General features: G+C 39.4%; 1 protein-coding gene and 1 pseudogene across 6 annotated transcripts in view; one reads left to right on the top strand and one right to left on the bottom strand.

The window, feature by feature from the left end:
* ARHGAP32 (Rho GTPase activating protein 32) overlaps positions 1-18,201 on the top strand; it is a 260,668-nt gene that overhangs the window by 230,911 nt on the left and 11,556 nt on the right. For all 6 annotated transcript variants that reach the window (XM_053927526.2, XM_053927524.2, XM_053927525.2 and 3 more), the window contains 7 exons: positions 3,727-3,829; positions 5,148-5,292; positions 5,742-5,824; positions 14,326-14,433; positions 14,714-14,859; positions 15,464-15,659; positions 17,248-17,393. In XM_053927526.2, coding sequence (XP_053783501.1) covers positions 3,727-3,829; positions 5,148-5,292; positions 5,742-5,824; positions 14,326-14,433; positions 14,714-14,859; positions 15,464-15,659; positions 17,248-17,393 — 927 coding nt within the window. The remainder of the gene's footprint in view (positions 1-3,726; positions 3,830-5,147; positions 5,293-5,741; positions 5,825-14,325; positions 14,434-14,713; positions 14,860-15,463; positions 15,660-17,247; positions 17,394-18,201) is intronic.
* On the bottom strand, positions 8,202-8,753 carry LOC112301637 (cofilin-2 pseudogene; annotated as a pseudogene).

Here is an 18,201-nt window from a genome sequence, read left to right as displayed (position 1 = left end):
GCAAGAGACTTTATAGTGTTCCTTTAGCAATTCCCCTGAGGGATTTATCCTACAGTCATATTTCAGCAGAAACAAAAATGTTCATTATAGCATTGCGTATGGAAGCAAAAAATGAATACTCACTTTCAGGGTAATTGTTCTTCAAATTTTAAAGCTGTTAAAATTGTAAATTTGAACACAGTATGGAACTTTGAAAGATGTTATATGTAAACTAAATTTACCTTTTTAAAAGTATGGATACTTAGGTGCTATGTAAAATGAATATAATTATGGTAGAGTATTATGTGGAGAGACTTCGTGATTTTTCTTCTTAGTTTTCCTGCTTTTTTAACCAAGAAGAAGAAAAAATAGTAGAAGAATATTAGAAGTGAATTTATAGTCTTGGAAGAGAACTCTCTGCTAAAGACTGATGCAGAAGAGAGTCTATTCAAGTGATTAGAAAAGCAAAAAAAAGAAAAAAGTTAATTTGTGACATTAGAGTATAATTTTAATTTGATAAACTTTGAATACTGTGAGACGAGTTACATTCTAGTTAGCATATTAAAATAATTTCCTCTCTGACTGGAGATGGTGAAAAATGAATAATAAATATTCACGTGAAAAATATCATTTGAATATTCAAATGAAGACTAACACAAAAAGGGAAACCTTTGAAGTTTATCAACTAAAATTTTAATTAGGAAAAAAAGGTTTTTAATATTAAATTGATTAGTTTGTCTTTGATTTAATAAATGTGTGAGAAATTGAAGTTTTTTAAGATTGTGGTGCTTTGTATATACTGTATGTAGTCTATAGCTACAGTCATACTGTATGTGTGTGTGTGTGTGTGTGTAGAGAGAGAGAGAGAGAGAGAGAGACTGTTTCAAAGTCTAAATTAAAACAAGCAGAACTGAATACATAGTACACATAATATGTTAAAGCCTCAGTGAGAACAATTAGAATAATCCCGAGGAGGAAGAATGATATATCAGTATTATGTGTACAGTTGTGAGAAGAGAGGAGATACAAATATGGAGAGATATATAACGTGTATAATCATTCTTCCTTATGATTACCTTGTTTTAGTTGGGGCTTTAAAGTATAAGTATATAAAATAGATTTTGCACCAGGTTTTTCTAAGAAGAAAGCCCAGTCATTGTAATGTTTGCTGTGTGACTCATTCTCTGAATTGTATTTCTAATGAATGATGTTAACACTTTCTAAACTTTTGAGCATCCCTGTTGGAGCGAAGTCAGACCTGACCTGTTTCTTCCATACAGAGTGGTGTAAGAATTCATGGAGAGGAGCCTGACAAGGCATTTTAAAAACTCTTATTCATGACCCCTGGTGCCAGGATTCACCCAGCATAATCTTAACAGTTCCAGCTACCACAGACCTCAGTGCTTGTCATCGAGGGGATTAAAGGTTCCGGCATATCACAGTTTTTACAGAACCGAGTGTTTTAGTTTTTTAAAAATCCCCACACGTGGCCCATTTTTGTGCACACATCAGACTAATTTTTCATTTACTTGGGCATTCTTAATTATAGAGTCAGATGTTTTTTGTTTCTTTTTCTTTTTGTGTATCTTTTTCCTTTCGTATTTCTTTTTGTTAACCTTGCTTGAATGTGATTGTTAACATGAGGGAGTATTTGCGGTGCTCCCTGGCGTTCACACATCAGCTCCGAGAGTTTCACCTGTACCTTAGCCGTTCCTGGTGTGTGTCCATTCCTACCTAGTAAGTTTGTAGCAGACAGTGGAGGCCAAGCTTAAAAAAGAGCAGATTTAATAACTGCAGTGTTCATGCCTCCCTTAACAATGGTAAAATCTAGCCCAGTGGAACAGAGAGTTTTCCGATATTATCAATTTTTTTATAAGACTCTTTTAATTTATTGCACATATTTGAAACTGAATTTTCCTGAAAATGAAATTTGAAATGAGATTGATTTAAAAAAAACCCAAGTATTTTGTAGAAAACTAAGTAAAATTATATTTGATACAAAATATAAAATATATTTTACAACTCAAGGTGAGGAAACTATGCAGCCTGAATTTATTTCTGTGTTTGAGGGTTTTTTTTTTAATTATTGTTTTATAGTATTTCTTTTACAATAAACAGGGGTTTTATAATCAGAGCACACTGGAAAAAAAACGAGGCCCAAATAACCTCCTTTAGGGAATCATACTTTCTTAGCCAAAAAATCGTGATGCACATTCTAATAGGTAACATTTCACCAAGGTACCCCTGGCCCAGAAGCCACCCCCACCCCCAGGAATGAAACTTGGCTTTTCCATCTGTATTAAAGAAGACTCGGTTTCCTCTGTAAACCAGAGAAAAAGATAGAACTTTCCCCATAGAATTTCTGCGACAGCTAGTGAGGGTATTTATTATAAAGCAGTTAGCCTGGTACGTAGTACATGTTCAGTAATATAGTGCTTAAAAATTATTCAAAGCTAAGGAGTTTCAGTTTTACATGTAAGTTATAGGATCTGACAATTTAAAAGATAAAATGCAGGAAGGACAAAAAAAAAGCAGGAAAACCAAGGAAAAGTCTGTAGTAATAATAAAGGACTGATATATACAGCAAGTCCTAAAATAACATCATTTCTTTCAACATCGTTTTGTTACAGTGTCAATGAGGTGCTGCTGTGGGAACCTAACTCTTGTTTGTATCAGGAAAATCGGTTTCAATATATGTCATTTCACTTAAGGTTGCAGAACTTCTTAACAATGTTAAGTGAGAACTTGCTGTGTACTCTTAAGTGAGATACATAAGCCAAAATTATCTTATTAAAATACTTAACTCTATGTTTCATCCCTAGTATATTAGTTCTCTGCAGACCAAATAATATTTGTCCACACAGTTGTTTTCAGGGATTTTATCTAATACTGTCAAATGAACAGTTGCGGAGAATTTCTTGGTCTGTATTATAAAACAAGTAAAGTTCATATTTCAGCTATTGTACATTTTTAATGGTTATAACATTTTTTTATCGTACAGTTAGAATGTTCTTTTCTAGACTATAGGCCTTGAATAGCTGCCCGTTCATGTCAGATTATTCAGTGAAGGAACCAGAGAGAGTACCCTTCTTTCTACCTGCTAGAGTGCCCTTTATAATGAGCTGATAATATTAAGTCAAAAAGTCAGTAATTGTAATGTAAAGATAGTCAGGAGATTAAGATTTTATCTACTTGAAATTACTTGGACCTTTGCATTCTGTTGGTGTTTTGTTTATTGGATAAAATTAGAGTTAGCATTAACTATGAAAAGTTAAAAGAAACTTCTAAAAGTAAAAAATTGCAGCATTTACAGGCAATTATCTTGTTGGGATAAGCATATTACTTTATTTATATCCATTTACTGTATATGAAATCAAGCTGAACAGCTGTATTTTTTTAAATCTGGTATGGTGTTAGGACTGACCAGTTCACTTTGCTGTCACAACATGGTCTAAATGTCTATGGCAGCAGACCTTGGAGAGACCACTCCGGATAGCGTGCGGACTCTGACTTCCCTAAACGTAACGAGATAGGGCCAGTCCTGATTATTCAGGAAGCGTTTCCTGGCTGGTGTGAAATTAAGTGAATGTGCCCTCATTGTTTTTTGCGGTAGATGAACCCCACCCCTTAACCTGTAATTCACACGTTTTATTTTGTTTATGGGAGCTAAGCTGTTCTTATGTTTTGGTGACTGGGTTCCAGCTGAATACTCCCAGTTTAATCCCCGTCTTTAAAAATTCTCCTCAGTACCCCAGGTTCTCCAAAGCTGCACGGCATTCATCGAGAGATATGGCATCGTGGATGGGATATATCGGCTCTCTGGCGTCGCCTCCAACATTCAGAGGCTGCGGTAAGACCGCGTGTGCCATTTTCTGTCTCATTCCTGCTGTAATTCCTTAAAATGAAATGATTTCAAAATCAAATCTCTTACATTGATAAGCATAATTTCAATAAGATAGTTTAGAAATAGTAGGAAATAAGATCCATGTTGTTCTCTGTGTACATTTTCCTAAATGCCATTTATAGTATCAGGAAACTGTCCCCTAAACCTCTTCAGTACCTGTATTTTGTCTCTTGACAACATAGTTTGTCTCATGAGTTTGATCCCATGCTAGATGAAGATTTACGTTATAATTGAATAAGTCTTTAGTTCTTAATCAAAATTGCTGAGGGGAGTGTTTCCTAATCCCCTTTGATACTGGTTTTATAGTATGTGCTCAGGTGTGCACGTGTTACGTATTTTATATCCTCTCTTGTTATCTTCTCAGACAAAAATAATGCTATCCTTAATACCAGCAACAGAAATTTTAGTTTTGCTCAATCTCTTAGATTCTAGTCTGTTCTTAAGGTGTTATTTTCCTTTAATTTTCTCTGTGGTGCGCAGAACCGCCATTTACTCTATAGGGGTTTTAATAGTCTCATTGACCACAGGGCTCATCTCCATTTCCAGGAATACATACTGGAAAATACTTAAATTGGTTCTTGTGCTGAAGACCCTTTTGGTCTTTACTTCACATGCAGCGGATCTCGCATTCACTGATAAATCCACATGCACCGACCCTCTAGGTCAGGAGGTCTCATGCCTGCGGATTAATATTAATTAGCCTCCCGGGGTGTGAGCTTAATCTGCCTCAGCCTTCCGAGCTCAACTGTCATTTCATTTGCTTTAGTGCTGCGGGTTTTACCATCTATTAAAATTTGGTGTTAGCTGGGAATTGATTTATATTATTTCTGGCTTGCTGATCTCTCTTTAATAAACTATTCCTGAACCATACTTCTTGTATCTGAGGGACTTTTATGCATGATTCTTCGTGGACCAGCTGCCACTCAATCCTGATTTTTATTAATTGCCAAAATATCAGATATTCAAACCACTGGGAATTAAGGCTCCTGTTTTCAGATCTGTGTACTAAGAGCTGCTCATTTGTGTGCATTTCAGAGATTGCTATCCATTTTAATATTAAAGCTTTGCCCTTAATTTCCACATACAAAAGCACTTGTCTTATGATCCAGCATCCAATTACTGCTGAAGTCCAAATGTAATCATTTTAAAAAATACTCATTCACTGAGGTAGAGGTTAACGCTTTGGGCCTTTGCTTTCTGTTTTGAAGTCACATTCTTGCTTTTCCTTTAATAAGATAATTTTCCCCTCCGCTGTCTTTGCTAGCCATGAATTTGACTCTGAACATGTCCCCGACTTGACAAAAGAACCGTATGTCCAAGACATCCATTCTGTGGGTTCCCTCTGTAAGCTCTATTTTCGGGAGCTCCCAAACCCTCTGCTCACCTACCAGCTGTACGAGAAGTTTTCAGTGAGTACAAGTCACTTTCATATCAAGTCCTGTTTTGGGAGTTTTGTTGTGATTTTGTTCAAAATGTGTAAAAATTGCTTTGGTCATGTAAGAAATAGTTTTATGACTAGAGTGGCTTTTTTTTGAAGGAAACAATGAAACAAAAAGTGAACAAAAAGTTTTTGACGATTTCACATTTTCATTTTTTAGTTTCTGACTTGGAGCCACTCCTCTTATCACACTTAGTGTTGGTTACCATAAAGCTTTTTAAAAATTATCTTTTAATAGATTTCAATGTCCACGTAACATGGAAGTGTTTACTTCCTTGATGCTGTATGGTGTTTCCTCCTTGTTCAGCATCAAAGAGTAGATAGAGTGATTTCTCTCAGAGTGAAAACTAAGTTGTGAGTGAAGAATTTCATTTTTACTGGCAATGTCCACTGGTTTATTTTGCGCTATGATTGTTACAGGACGCCGTTTCCGCAGCAACGGATGAAGAAAGGCTGATAAAAATTCACGATGTCATCCAGCAACTCCCGCCCCCTCACTACAGGTAAACCACGTGTAAAATACTAGCCAAAAGTAGAAGTGAGTTGATGTACGCAAGTGCTTTTTTTTCTTTGGGTTTCTAACTACTTAAGTTTTCTGGGAGTTCCAGCTATTTAAACTTCCATTTGTCCACACATTTACATTTGTTTGTCTGTGTATCCCCAGGGCCTGGCACAGTGCTTGGCATCCCATAGGCATTTAATAGGCCCTGGCTGGTGTGGCTCAGCGGGGTGAGCGCTGGCCCGTGGACTGAAAGGTCACTGGTTTGACCCCCAGTCAGGGCACATGCTGGTTTCACACATCCGTGTTTCTCTCTACCTCTTTCTCCCTCCCTTCCCCTCTCTCTAACAATAAATGAATACAATCTTTTTTTAAAATGTCAACTTAAAAAGCCCCCGGTAAGCATTTAATAGTAAGTGTTGAATGAATGAGTGCGTGGATGAACAAATGGATGGTTGACTAATAAGCCTGTTCTGTTGTGTGTGTTTTGAGACACTGAGAAATGTTGCTGCGGGTACCAGGGTGTATGACCACAAGTGAGCATACTTCACTTGTGAATTCCTTGAACCCTGAACGGGACACGCTGCTGGGTGCTTGTTCACTTGTTCCCTTTTTCCAATCCTCCTCTTTGATTTAAAATGTGTCCAAGCCACACAGAACCACACAATCTAACAGCTGTCTCAGAATTCCTCTTCACGAGACCCGATGATCAGTAAGCCTGCTTTTTGATTTGGTTTGTTCTAGATTTTGTTACTGCTTATTGGTTTTGTTGTTGCTACTTTTTAAAACCCGACTTAACTTGTACATTAGTTTGGACTCTCCAATATTTTTGCTTATACCTGAGAAGACCAGAACAAAATTGGTGAAAGAAAGAAAACAGCATAAATTAAGGATTATAGTATGCATAAAAGTAAAAATGAAACATTTAAATTTTAGTTATTGACAAATTGAATTCAGTAGATATTTTAATACACAAATTATGTAATTTAGCACTAATTTTGAAAAAAATGACATTATTCATATACATATTTAAAAGCAACATTGAATGTGGTACTAATCAACACTAAAATTTTTGATCAACATTAAAAATCACATGTTTTCGTCAACATTGTAGCTTTCAATTCATGATAGGCAAGGGCCAGAAGGTAGCTTAACATTTCCCTATTAACACGTCCTTTGAGGAAATTAAAGAGGCCTTGAGGATCCATAAAAGTGTATTTTCACTTAAAGAGTGAAAACACACACACACACACACACACACACACACCGAAGAGCTTTTGTGAAGCCGGCTGGAGAAATGCAGGCATGTGGCCCTGACGGGAAGGCTGAGGAGGCGTGGTGAGTGCAGTAACTGCGGAGTATCGTTAGGGGAGGGGACGCTGTGCCTTACGAGAGGAGCAAACGTTGTGCAGTGAGAAGATTGACTTTGATGCATACATACTTGAGTCTGAGTTTTCAGCTTCGTCACGGATGAGCTATGTGACTCTTCTAAGCATCAATTGCACTTCTGTGAAAAGCACACTAATAATACCTTCTTTTTATTGTTTTGTCCATAATATGCCACCATTTTTATTGCAGCATGGCCATTTTATGAGGGTGTGGAGTTTGATCTCCAGAATGTCCCATTTCAGGCTCTTTTATATGGAAATTGCCATCCGACTGATAAACTATCTTTAGTGTGGCCAGACTTACGTGGTCAACATAAAACTCCCGTGCTCGCTCAGTGTACACTCCGTGGAAAACAAAAGGCATTGATGACAGTTCTTTCAAGGAGATAAGCAGGTGTGAACACTGAGGTACAAGGATAAGCTGGTGACAAGTTAACACAACTTGATGGGCATTCCTGTTGGGGGTGAGGAGTTCAACTCAGTACAACAAAGTGCTTTTAATGCATAGTGTTGTATACGGGCTGCCATGTCCCCAAAATTGGCTTGTCAAGGCAGGTGAGGCGTATGAATGGTGCAGCCAGCCCCACCGACCTGCAATCAAGTGCAGCCACAAATGACACTGAATGAAGTTCACCGTCCGACCAGTGGACAGGACTTACAAGGCTCTCAGTTGCTTACCCTTTGCAGTGTACTAAGCTGTTCACGTTGACAGTCACATTCATTGTAGCGCTTGCTGCCAGGGAGGCGTATTACCATTGCTTTGGCTAAAATGTGGGAGGGCATCCCTTGGGTTCTACATCAGAGTAACGGTATCAGGCAGTCTGATGGCAATCACCGATAGGCTGCTTGTGTGAATGATACGTCCTTCGTTGCTTGTGTTGGCAGGACCCAGTGGGAAGAGGACAGGCAAAACCCAAAACCTAATACTGTTTCAGGTGACTGAGCTGGAGAAATGAAAACCCCTTAAGGTCCAGAGGGTACTTGACTGTCACTTTATCGGGGTTTTCCTTCAAGTGAAACTACTGTGTTGCCTCAGTTGAACGGTCTTTTACGTCCTCCAAGCCATTTACTTGCCACTCACATTTAATACCTGTAAATTTCTTTTTAATGGCATCTTTAGAGCTGACATAAATCGTCTTGCTTTTTAAAGGTGCACTTTTTCAGGATCCCAGAATATAAGTACTAGGTCTTCCTTCTTAGACTCTTTTGTTTCATATGTGGCTTCGTACGAAGCGTATCAGTGGTCATTCGGAGGCAGCAGCTTCACAGAAGATGTGTAGGGCTCCTCCGCAGTGTCCCCCGTGTCACCCACCAAGATCTGCTTTGCTTCCTCTACAATTACGTGTCTTCTGTCATCGCTTAAACAGAAGAGAAATGCTTGCTCGCTTGCTTTTTTTGATCTCCTCTTGCATAGAAGATTTCCTTACTCTCACATCATTAAAAACTTGGCTGACTGCATCATTCACTGTAACTCCAGAAGCCATAGTGCCCTGGCTGTGGTTGTGGCGTCGGCTGGGGCTCCGGCTCAGGGGCACTGGGAGGAGGAGGAGGAGGAGGAGGCAGCAGCAGCGCGTGCAGGGCACACCAGGAGCTGCAGCCAGAGAGGCCGCGGCAGAGGCCACCACTAATAATACCATCTTAAGAAGACTTTTTTTAAATGTGAAAATGAGATCAAATGTGAAGGAGCCTGGCCCTTTAATTATTTGTTTTTAATATCAAGTGTAGCAAGACAGATGATTAGATTTAAGCCAAGATGTCTTGGTAATTTTACACGAGGTACCATGTAAATATATCTTTTTCTCTAAATTAAAAAAAAGATCGCTATAACATATGTACATAGTTGCAAAAAGTGAAATGGTGTGAAAAGCTGACTGGAAAACAGCAGTTTCTTGCTCCACACCTTCCCATTTCTAATTTCTCTTTCCCAGAAATTGTTACTCAACTCTAGAGTTTACTCCTCTTTTTCTGAATACCGTGTTTATGTTTTTACGTCTTGATTTTTATTTTTAGATGTTATATTTTCTCTCTTATGGTAAATGAATATTTAGCTTTCTCGTAACTCCTCCCCTCCCCATCCAGCACCACATAAACGCGCTCTTCCCTTTCTCTCGTTTTCATAGTCTGTAGTTACATCAGCGCTTGCAGTCGAATCAGTATTCATCGTCTCTCAGGGGTGTCCAACCTTTGGGCGTCTCCCGGCCACACTGGAAGAAGAAGAAGAGCTGTCTTGGGTCACACATGAAATACGTTGTGACACGTAATCACAAAAACATCTCACCATGTTTTCAGTACATTTAGGGCTTTGTGTTGGACCGCATTCACAGCCATCCTGTGGGCCTCAGGTTGGACACCCCTGGATTGTAGTAACCATTTAACAACTGTTCGCAACTGCCCCGAATAACATACCAGAATTAGGTTTCCTTTCTGGCTTGACTTTGGGTGTTTCTGTGGAGTGATTGCCCATTTTTAGCCTGTTAGTTTTTATCACTGCTTCATCCCCCAGGTTCTCTAACAGAACTGCAAATGTTCTCTCCATGTCGAAGAGGTCAGGCTTCTTTTTTTCTTTTTCCCATGAAAACACCCCTGCTGGGCCTTCTGTCCCACCTCTTGGTCCAGACTGACTGCTCAGCAGATGCGCAGTGCGGCTGTGAGCCCTTTACTCTCATCTGGAAACCCCTTCCTTACTCCTCCACGGGTTAGATCCCTTCCTTTCGGGCCTCCTGTCAGTTTTCCCCTTTGTGTGTCCCGCTTTTGTAGTGTACTTCTTCGGTAGCTTCCCAGGGAAAGGTGTGAAAATGCTATTATTCTACTCTTCCATTTGATTGATAGTTGCCTGTAGAGTATTAGTCGGTAAATCATTTTTCCTGTGATTTTGATGGTATTACACCACTGCCATCTAAGCAGAACTGCAGCAGCATAGTCTGACACTAGTTGGCCAAGTCTTTGTAGGACCATTTTGCTTTGTTTATCCTATGTGGGTGCTTTTAAATTTAGAACTTACCTAGGGGTCAGCTTTCACATGGACTCATCTTGGAATGGGTTCTTTCTCATTCTTTTCTCTGGGCACTCACCGAGGGCCTTTTCTTCCTGGACAGTTCTGAAACAGTTTCTAGTGTTATTACAGCTTCTCACTACAACTTAAACCCTATCCCACTTCTTTGTTCTCTTTTTTTATTGTTTTTCTGGAATTGTAACTCTTGAGCTAACTCTTTCACTTTCTTATCTTCTCTCTGTCAGTTTTCAGGTATGGATTTCTTCCAGCACATCTCTTGATTTAAGTAAATTTATTTCCAGGAGTAATAAGTGGCATCCCCTCCCCTCCCCTCTCCCCATACCTTCCTCCTTTTCTTGTTTCTTTAAATGTTCCTACTTTATAGCAGCCTATTCTACTGCATGGATATAATCTTTTTACTCTATGAAAATATTAATAAGTTATAGGTTTCGTTTTGTTTAAATTGTTCTCTGCTCATCATAGTATTTGACTCTCATTTGGTAGCTCAACTTTATCAAGACTTTGCAAAATATTCAACTGAGGTTTTATAGAAGCAAAAAAGAAACAAAAATTGTGTTTTATAAATGTTGATAGCATTTAACTTAATTATGAATTAAAGTAGCCTTGCATAAATAGTTACAGAAATACTTAAAATTGGTTTTAGGTAAGCTTATAATTCAAGTGATGTTAGTCGAAGTGTTCAGGGATACCACAGAGAAACCTATTGGCCAGAAAAACTTCCTGTGCCTTGGAGACCAATTAGTTAATTTTAGCAAAAGAATTAAGAATATTGGTTAAGCTTGTGGGTGAATTAAGAGAACATAATTAATAAGAGGATCTACCACATATATAAAGTATATATGTGTGTATATATACACATATAATATATAGAGAATATATGTACATACATGTCATGCATGTATATATACATATACATGTATATTTTGTTTATGGTGAAGTATATGCATCCCCTGTGTACTTTATATAAGTAAGTCTCCCACCATGTGTGTATTTGTATCTCGTATATTTATTCCCTACTTAGTAGTCCATTTATATCACCTACTGTATGCAACGTCTATGCGTTATAGACATTGTAGACTTTGGAGCCGAACTGCGCTTACCGCTGTGTGAGCTTGCGACCTTGAGCGAGTTCTTTCGTCCTTGGGCCCAGTTTCCTTGTTTGTAAAATAAAGATAATAGTGCTTTTCCCGTAGGATCACTATGAGTATTAAAGGAAAGGCACTTAGAATGAGGCCCGTTAAATAAGTGCTATTTATATGAATTAATTACCATTATTATCAGTTATTATCTGTTATATATGCCCGTGTATTTGCTTCATTATGTGCTTTATCTATGTACACATGTACATACAAACATAAGTGAGTATCTCAACATCTCCCACTACACTGATGTGTGTGTGGGGGGTGTGTGTGACCTTTCTGCTGTTATTCTACTCTCCTGTAGTTATATTTGCCCTGTTATATAGTCTCCTTTATTATGCATAGATATTTCTCAAAATGTGTAGGCATTTCCCCTGGTAATTACATCTGTAGCGCCCTTGCTGTCTATTTCATCTTCTCTGTTGAAAATTATGTGCCTTTTCCTGCTGTATTTGTACATACAGCCTACTACGTGCTTTTTATACACCTGTATAAACCCAGTTGACACCCCCTCAAACACACTTCTTGAGGCCCTGAATTCTGTCTTGTTTACCACTATATTCTCAGAGTAGAATTTTGCACATAGTAAATGTTCAGTAATATATATTGCATATACATTTTATATATTTGAACACTTTAGATTTTATAGCTTGCTGATATGTGTATGTGTATATCCTAACAGTATCCTTTTATGCTCCTTCTTATTATAAAACCTTTTATTACAAAATCATAAGCATGCACACCATATGACATTTGGGGTGAAATGTTCAAATTAAAACTATGAATTACTACACCCATATTATTACCCTACCAACCACACTTCAGCAGGCCTTCCTTCTGCCGGACCCTGTATACTGCCTCCCAGATATGCCCCCCTGTTTTGTGTGTGTATATTACCAGGTACACATCCCCTGCTCTACATTACATGTGCTTCCTTGTTACATGTCTCCTGCTGTGTCACGTGGTTTTGTATTCTAGCTGCTTTTAAATAATTTGATTACCTCCTACTTTATATATCTTTTCTGATCCAGATTCTTTAAAGATTTTAACATTCACCATTCCTATTTCCTTAAATGTTTTTGGAAAACATGACTTTCCATGGTGTTCTCTAATGAAGATGGACCTTATGTTAGCTCACGTTTCTCCTAATTGGCCTCTTCAGTCTCTGCGATGGGGTTTTCCTCTCCAGTTTTAAACGTGACTCGGAGGACCACCCATTGACATGAATCTTTCTGGGAACCTAGATTATTTTTTTAGGATGAAGACCTGACAGTGGAATTCTTAGAAACCAAAAGACCTCTAACTTTTCTTCTTAACGCACAGCAGTTTCCAAATTGTATGCCATGAAGGTTTATGCAGTTTGCACTCCGCTAAATATGAAAATGCTCATTTATGAGACTGACTAAAATTCCCCATTAGCTGTTAAAAACATCTTTATAATTAGATATGTGAATAAAATGGTATCTCTGGTTGCTGTACTTTGCATTTCTTGTAAAGCATATTTCTGAAGTACTTTCATCTTTCCCTTCCTTCATCTACCTCTGCTCCAAGTAACGAATTTTTCCATTGTTTTCCACACACTCTTCTCAAGCATCTCGCCTCTGCGCTGTCTCCAGGCCAGCCTCTCTCTGTCTGTCTGGCTGTCTCTACTTACTGTATACAAGAGGCACAGAGAATTATGCTTTTTACCATACAGCAGCTTTAGTGGATTCTGTTGAATGACAGAGACTTTGGGGAGAAGCTGAGCCTGATTGAGCCCCGGCACTGCTTGTCGGTGTGCTCTGGGCAAACCTGGGTTTGCACCCCCACAGATGAGGAATGGTGACATTGTGCTAGGTAGGGCTCTTGTGGAAATTGGAAGAGATTCCCCGTAAAAGTATCTTGAAGAGTGCCTCTTGCTGTTATCTTCCTTTTCTTTTGAAGTTCACGTTCGGTTCATCTGAATGTTTGAAGCTCTTATGTTTACCAAAAATTAACTTACATTACTGTTTCAAATAACACTCTTAAACTTCTGTCTCCCATTCACTGTCTTTACTAGTTTTAATTCCTGTGCACTTAGGCAGGAACACTTTGAGAGGTGTGGTAGCTGCTGGGTGGTACCTACATGTGTTTATGGGATTGCAGTTGCATCGAAGCTAGCCGTGCTTTATTTCCAAACACAGTCTGACATGTTGTTTTGTATCTGTCTGCACCCCCTGTCTTTCTACATAGATGGATATAGATACAGATGACTGTATACCTGTTTATCTGTCTCCATAATATATATCTATATGTTATATTATTGTATGTCAACATATAGCTATAGATTATAGTGTTAGGCACATTTATAGATTATATTTATTATATATTATAATGTTTAGATACCAACATAGATATATATCTATATATTGTATATTTTTATATAGATTATATTACATATTATATATAGAATACAGAATATAGAAATTTATATATGTATAAATTGTTTAAATAAAGCAAACTTAGAATGTATAAGATAAGCCAGGATAATTAAGATTTAGAATAGCCTTTCTATTTTTCAAAAGCACATATTTGCTCCAATATTCTCCTCCTGGTGCCTACTGAAATTTTTCTTTTTAACTCTTTTTAGGCTTATGAAACATTGTGGTTTTCTTTTATAGAAGGAAAGTTTAAATTCTTTCCTGTTAGCATGTCGGTTGCAAGCAGGGTAACATAACTTCACGGAGTCATTTGTGTGGAGACTGGAGTGGAGGGTCCATTTCCCTGGTATCTTGGAAGTAGGTGTCTGACGGCCAGGAGCAGATACTCTCCTGACAGTTTGTACTAATACCATTCAAACCCAATAGGCAGCACAAAATTTGCTGGGGTTTGTATGGTTCTTGTTCCATTTTGCCATTGAAAACTTATTAGTGGAGCTTTTCTGCTCCACGCTGCCACACGGTGGTTTCTTTCTGTTGTTGTTAATATGTTGTATTTCATTTTCCAGAACACTGGAGTTCCTGATGAGACACTTGTCACTTCTAGCTGACTATTGTTCCATCACAAATATGCATGCAAAAAACCTAGCGATTGTTTGGGCTCCCAACCTGCTCAGGTGAGTTGTGTTTGGCCCAGGACCTTCAGTAGGCCAGTCATCTTAAATGAAAGCCTGGCTCCTCAGGGTTTTGTAAGGGCGCTTTGTAAGTGTAAAAGTAATCTGTGTTTTTCTGAGTATCTCCCCAAAACAGGCCGTTGGCACTTAGCCAAGGCGCTGTGGAAGTATGTTGTCTTCCTTTGGTTTCTCTGGGACTTACATGTAAAAAAATAAAACAGGAAAGCCCTTCACGACCGCCAGCTCTGTGACTCGCTGACAGGAACACTGTGTCACTCCCCAGGTCCAAACAGATCGAGTCTGCCTGCTTCAGCGGCACCGCAGCCTTCATGGAAGTGCGGATCCAGTCTGTGGTGGTGGAGTTCATCCTCAATCACGTCGACGTCCTCTTCAGTGGGAAGATCAGCGCGGCCATCCAGGAGGGGGCAGGTGGGGCCCACACGGGTTTTGTTTACTGCCGGGTACACGCATGGAAGCTTCGCAAGGAATGGAAAGCTGCCTTCCTTATCTCAGGCTAATGCACCTGTCTTTGGTAGAAAGTGGCTAATTTTTGCCCACTTTCCAAAGTGCACAATTTAACAGTTACTGAGTGCCTGCTCAGTGAACACTGCATGTTAGTGGTATGTACTACCAGTCTGTGGTCTAAGGCCATGACGTACTGAAAAATGCACCGTGTTACTTCCTGGCGGTGTATGTAAAGGTGTGGTAGGGGCAGCAGCAGAAAAATCCCTCCCAACTAAAAATAACAGCAACACCAGGCCATAGGAAAGAAAAGAGTTCAGTGACTTAAAAATTCTGAATGTGTGTGTCGCTAACAACCTGGCATGTCACCTGCTACTCCTCACTTTCATGAAGACTGATTGTTTTTGCCATTTAAAAAACTTAGGAAAATTTGAAACCAGACAGACAGGTAGATAGATGGACAGACAGGTAAGCTGATAGACGTACACATATTCACACATATTTATGTTTTTATTTGCCATATTTACGCAGAAAAGTGTGCTGTCTTGATGATTTTTCTTTCTTTCCAAAGCTTCTCTGTCAAGACCCAAGTCCCTGCTGGTTTCCTCACCGTCCACCAAGCTGCTGACGTTGGAGGAAGCCCAGGCGAGAACGCAGGCTCAGGTCAATTCTCCGATTGTGACCGAAAATAAGTACATTGAAGTAGGAGAAGGGCCTGCTGCGCTTCAGGGGAAATTTCATACCATCATTGAGTTCCCACTTGAAAGGTAAAGTTCATTGAATCCTCATAAATGTGGTCGCATGGCTCTGTGTTCTTCTATATTTTACTTCCCTTTTGTATTTTAGTATTACTGTGTTGACTCTCGGCCAGTCCCAGGGAAATCTGTTCTTTTGACTGCGGTGAGACGTCATAGGGAATGATACAAGTGGTTCACAAAGCATTGCGACACCATGCCATTTTAAATAAGAAGGAAGTCAAGTGTTTAGGGAAATTTGTTAGGAAAAATGATACACTTCTGCTCTATAGGGTGTGGTTTTTCTCATACATTGTTTGGAAATTCGTTCAGACATAAGCTGTGTTGGAATAGCGTGTTCAGAAAGGAATAAGGGGATAATGACTTGACATTGGGTCCGCATTAAGTCTAGAATAGACCGGTGCTTCTCGCAATGTGAACTCCCAGGTAGCAGCACCAGCAGCACCTGAAAGTTGCCAGAAATGCTCATTCTCTGACCCCACCCCAGGCCCGTGGAATCAGAAGCTCGAGGGCTGGGGCCACAGGGTCCAGCACCGAGTCTGCTGCCCCGCCTCCCAGGACACCCTGGGGCGCGCGGAAGGCTGAGGACCACTTTGGTTCACTCTCCCGGCGCCCCTTCCAGCTCGGAGTTCTCTGTTTCTCTAAAGAAGTGATAACAACATGGGTTTTATTTTATTCTTTTCACTAAAATTTAGTGGGAAGGCTAATGTATGTAAATTAATTTTGGTTGTCTCCATCACTCCTTTGGCTACTACTCATGAAAGTCGAGATTTCAATTTCCTGGATTGGGAAGCAGTAATAAAACTTGAGAATTTATTCTTTCCATTTTTTTAGTATACTTCTCTACCCGCCTTTCACGTCCCAATACTAAAACTGCCCTGACAGCAGAAAGCTGGAACATACTCTTTGTCATCCTGAGTTTGTCTTCAGTGTCTTGAATTTATGTTTTAGCTTCATCATTTTCTCAAAAATCTCCTTATAGAGTAGTAATTAAGAGAGTAGATACTGTGATAGAGATAGACCTGGCTTCTACCCCTGACTCCATCCTTCACTAGTTCTATAACATTGAGGAAGTTAACTAAATTTCTTAGTGGTGTAATTTCCTCAAAATGGGAATGGCAGTACCCACCTCATGTCGTTATATATAACTTAAGGGAGATACTACACAAGGCACTTAGCACAGTGCCTGGCATTCAGTATATGTTCGTTACTGTCCTTAACACTTTTCTTCATTTTTGGCTTACTTTGCTTTACTCACAACTAAAATCCTGTTCTTTAACTGGTTTTGGAGTTTTAATATTTCCTATTCCCACATATGTCTTACTCTCATTTATTTCCTAGACTGTGAGGTTAGATCTTAGTATGACAATTTGCATAAAAATTACCTTTGTGGAACTAGTTACTAACACGAAAATCCACACAGTTAATTTCCATTGCACGCTGTAGCTGCACAGTTCATCCGCACTGTGTAGAGAGGGGGTGCCATGTGGGGGGCGGCTGTGCCTGTCCTGGCTGTTGGGTTCTCTCATCATTGGCTCATTTTCCGGACGTGAAGACAGCCCCATGGATATCTTAGCATAGATTGTTTCCTCTCTCATAGGAGGAGGCCTCAAAATAAAATGAAAAAATCTCCTGTGGGCAGCTGGCGTTCCTTTTTCAACCTGGGGAAATCATCATCTGTTTCTAAACGGAAGTTGCAGCGTAACGAGAGTGAGCCTTCCGAGATGAAAGCGATGGCCCTGAAAGGTCAGTGCCCTCCCGCTGTCCCCGAGCTGCCACTGGGAGAGGGTGGCCGGTCAGTCCACACGTTTCACTCCGTTCGGGCGGCTCTTTCTTACTCTGGGCGTGGGCTCAGTGTGTGGTTCCGCTGTGCTCCCGTGGGGTGTTCCAGAGTTGTGTTGCTACATGTGAATTGTCTTCTTTTACCGACTCTTTATCCCCGATACAAAAATTAATGTGTAAATATGTAGAATACCTGATTTCTTAGGGACACTATATAGATTATATATTTTGTGAATGGTTAAAAACTTAAACATATTTGTAACATAATTTATTGTTGGTAATTAAAAATAACTGCTGTGGTATTTAAATTTATTAATCTATTTTTACAGATATCAAAAATGACAAAACCATGTTTCAACATACTTTTCAGGTGTATAATTTTTATTACCAAAAGAAACTATTTTTTTTTAATGAGAGGACTGGTGCAAGTCTCTTTTAAGGTCAGATAGATCTACTGCTGTTGAAAAGACTGCTCTTTTAAAGGTAGTTAAAAAGCCATGTGCCACTGACACTACTGGCTTCTAAACCCAGGAAATACCACAGTGCTTTGCTTGCAGGTCCTGGTAGAAAAACGCTCAGGTCATTTAATCCTGCCCTCACCCAGGCTGCAGTCCTGTGCTGAGCGTGTGCCGGATGCACCGACAGCAGCCGCTGCAGACAGAAAATGCACACGCTGCCCCCGCTTCGCAGTCTTACCTGAGAAGTCATGTGTGTCAGGAGGGAAGTTCCATGTGTAGCTATTGAAATAGAGGTTTGTGTAAGACAGTTATGG

Source organism: Desmodus rotundus, chromosome 7 (assembly GCF_022682495.2).
Source record: "Desmodus rotundus isolate HL8 chromosome 7, HLdesRot8A.1, whole genome shotgun sequence".
Classification (NCBI taxonomy): Eukaryota; Metazoa; Chordata; class Mammalia; order Chiroptera; family Phyllostomidae; genus Desmodus; species Desmodus rotundus.
The sequence above is the reverse complement of the archived record's forward strand: the minus strand, read 5'-3'. Positions and strand labels throughout refer to the sequence as shown.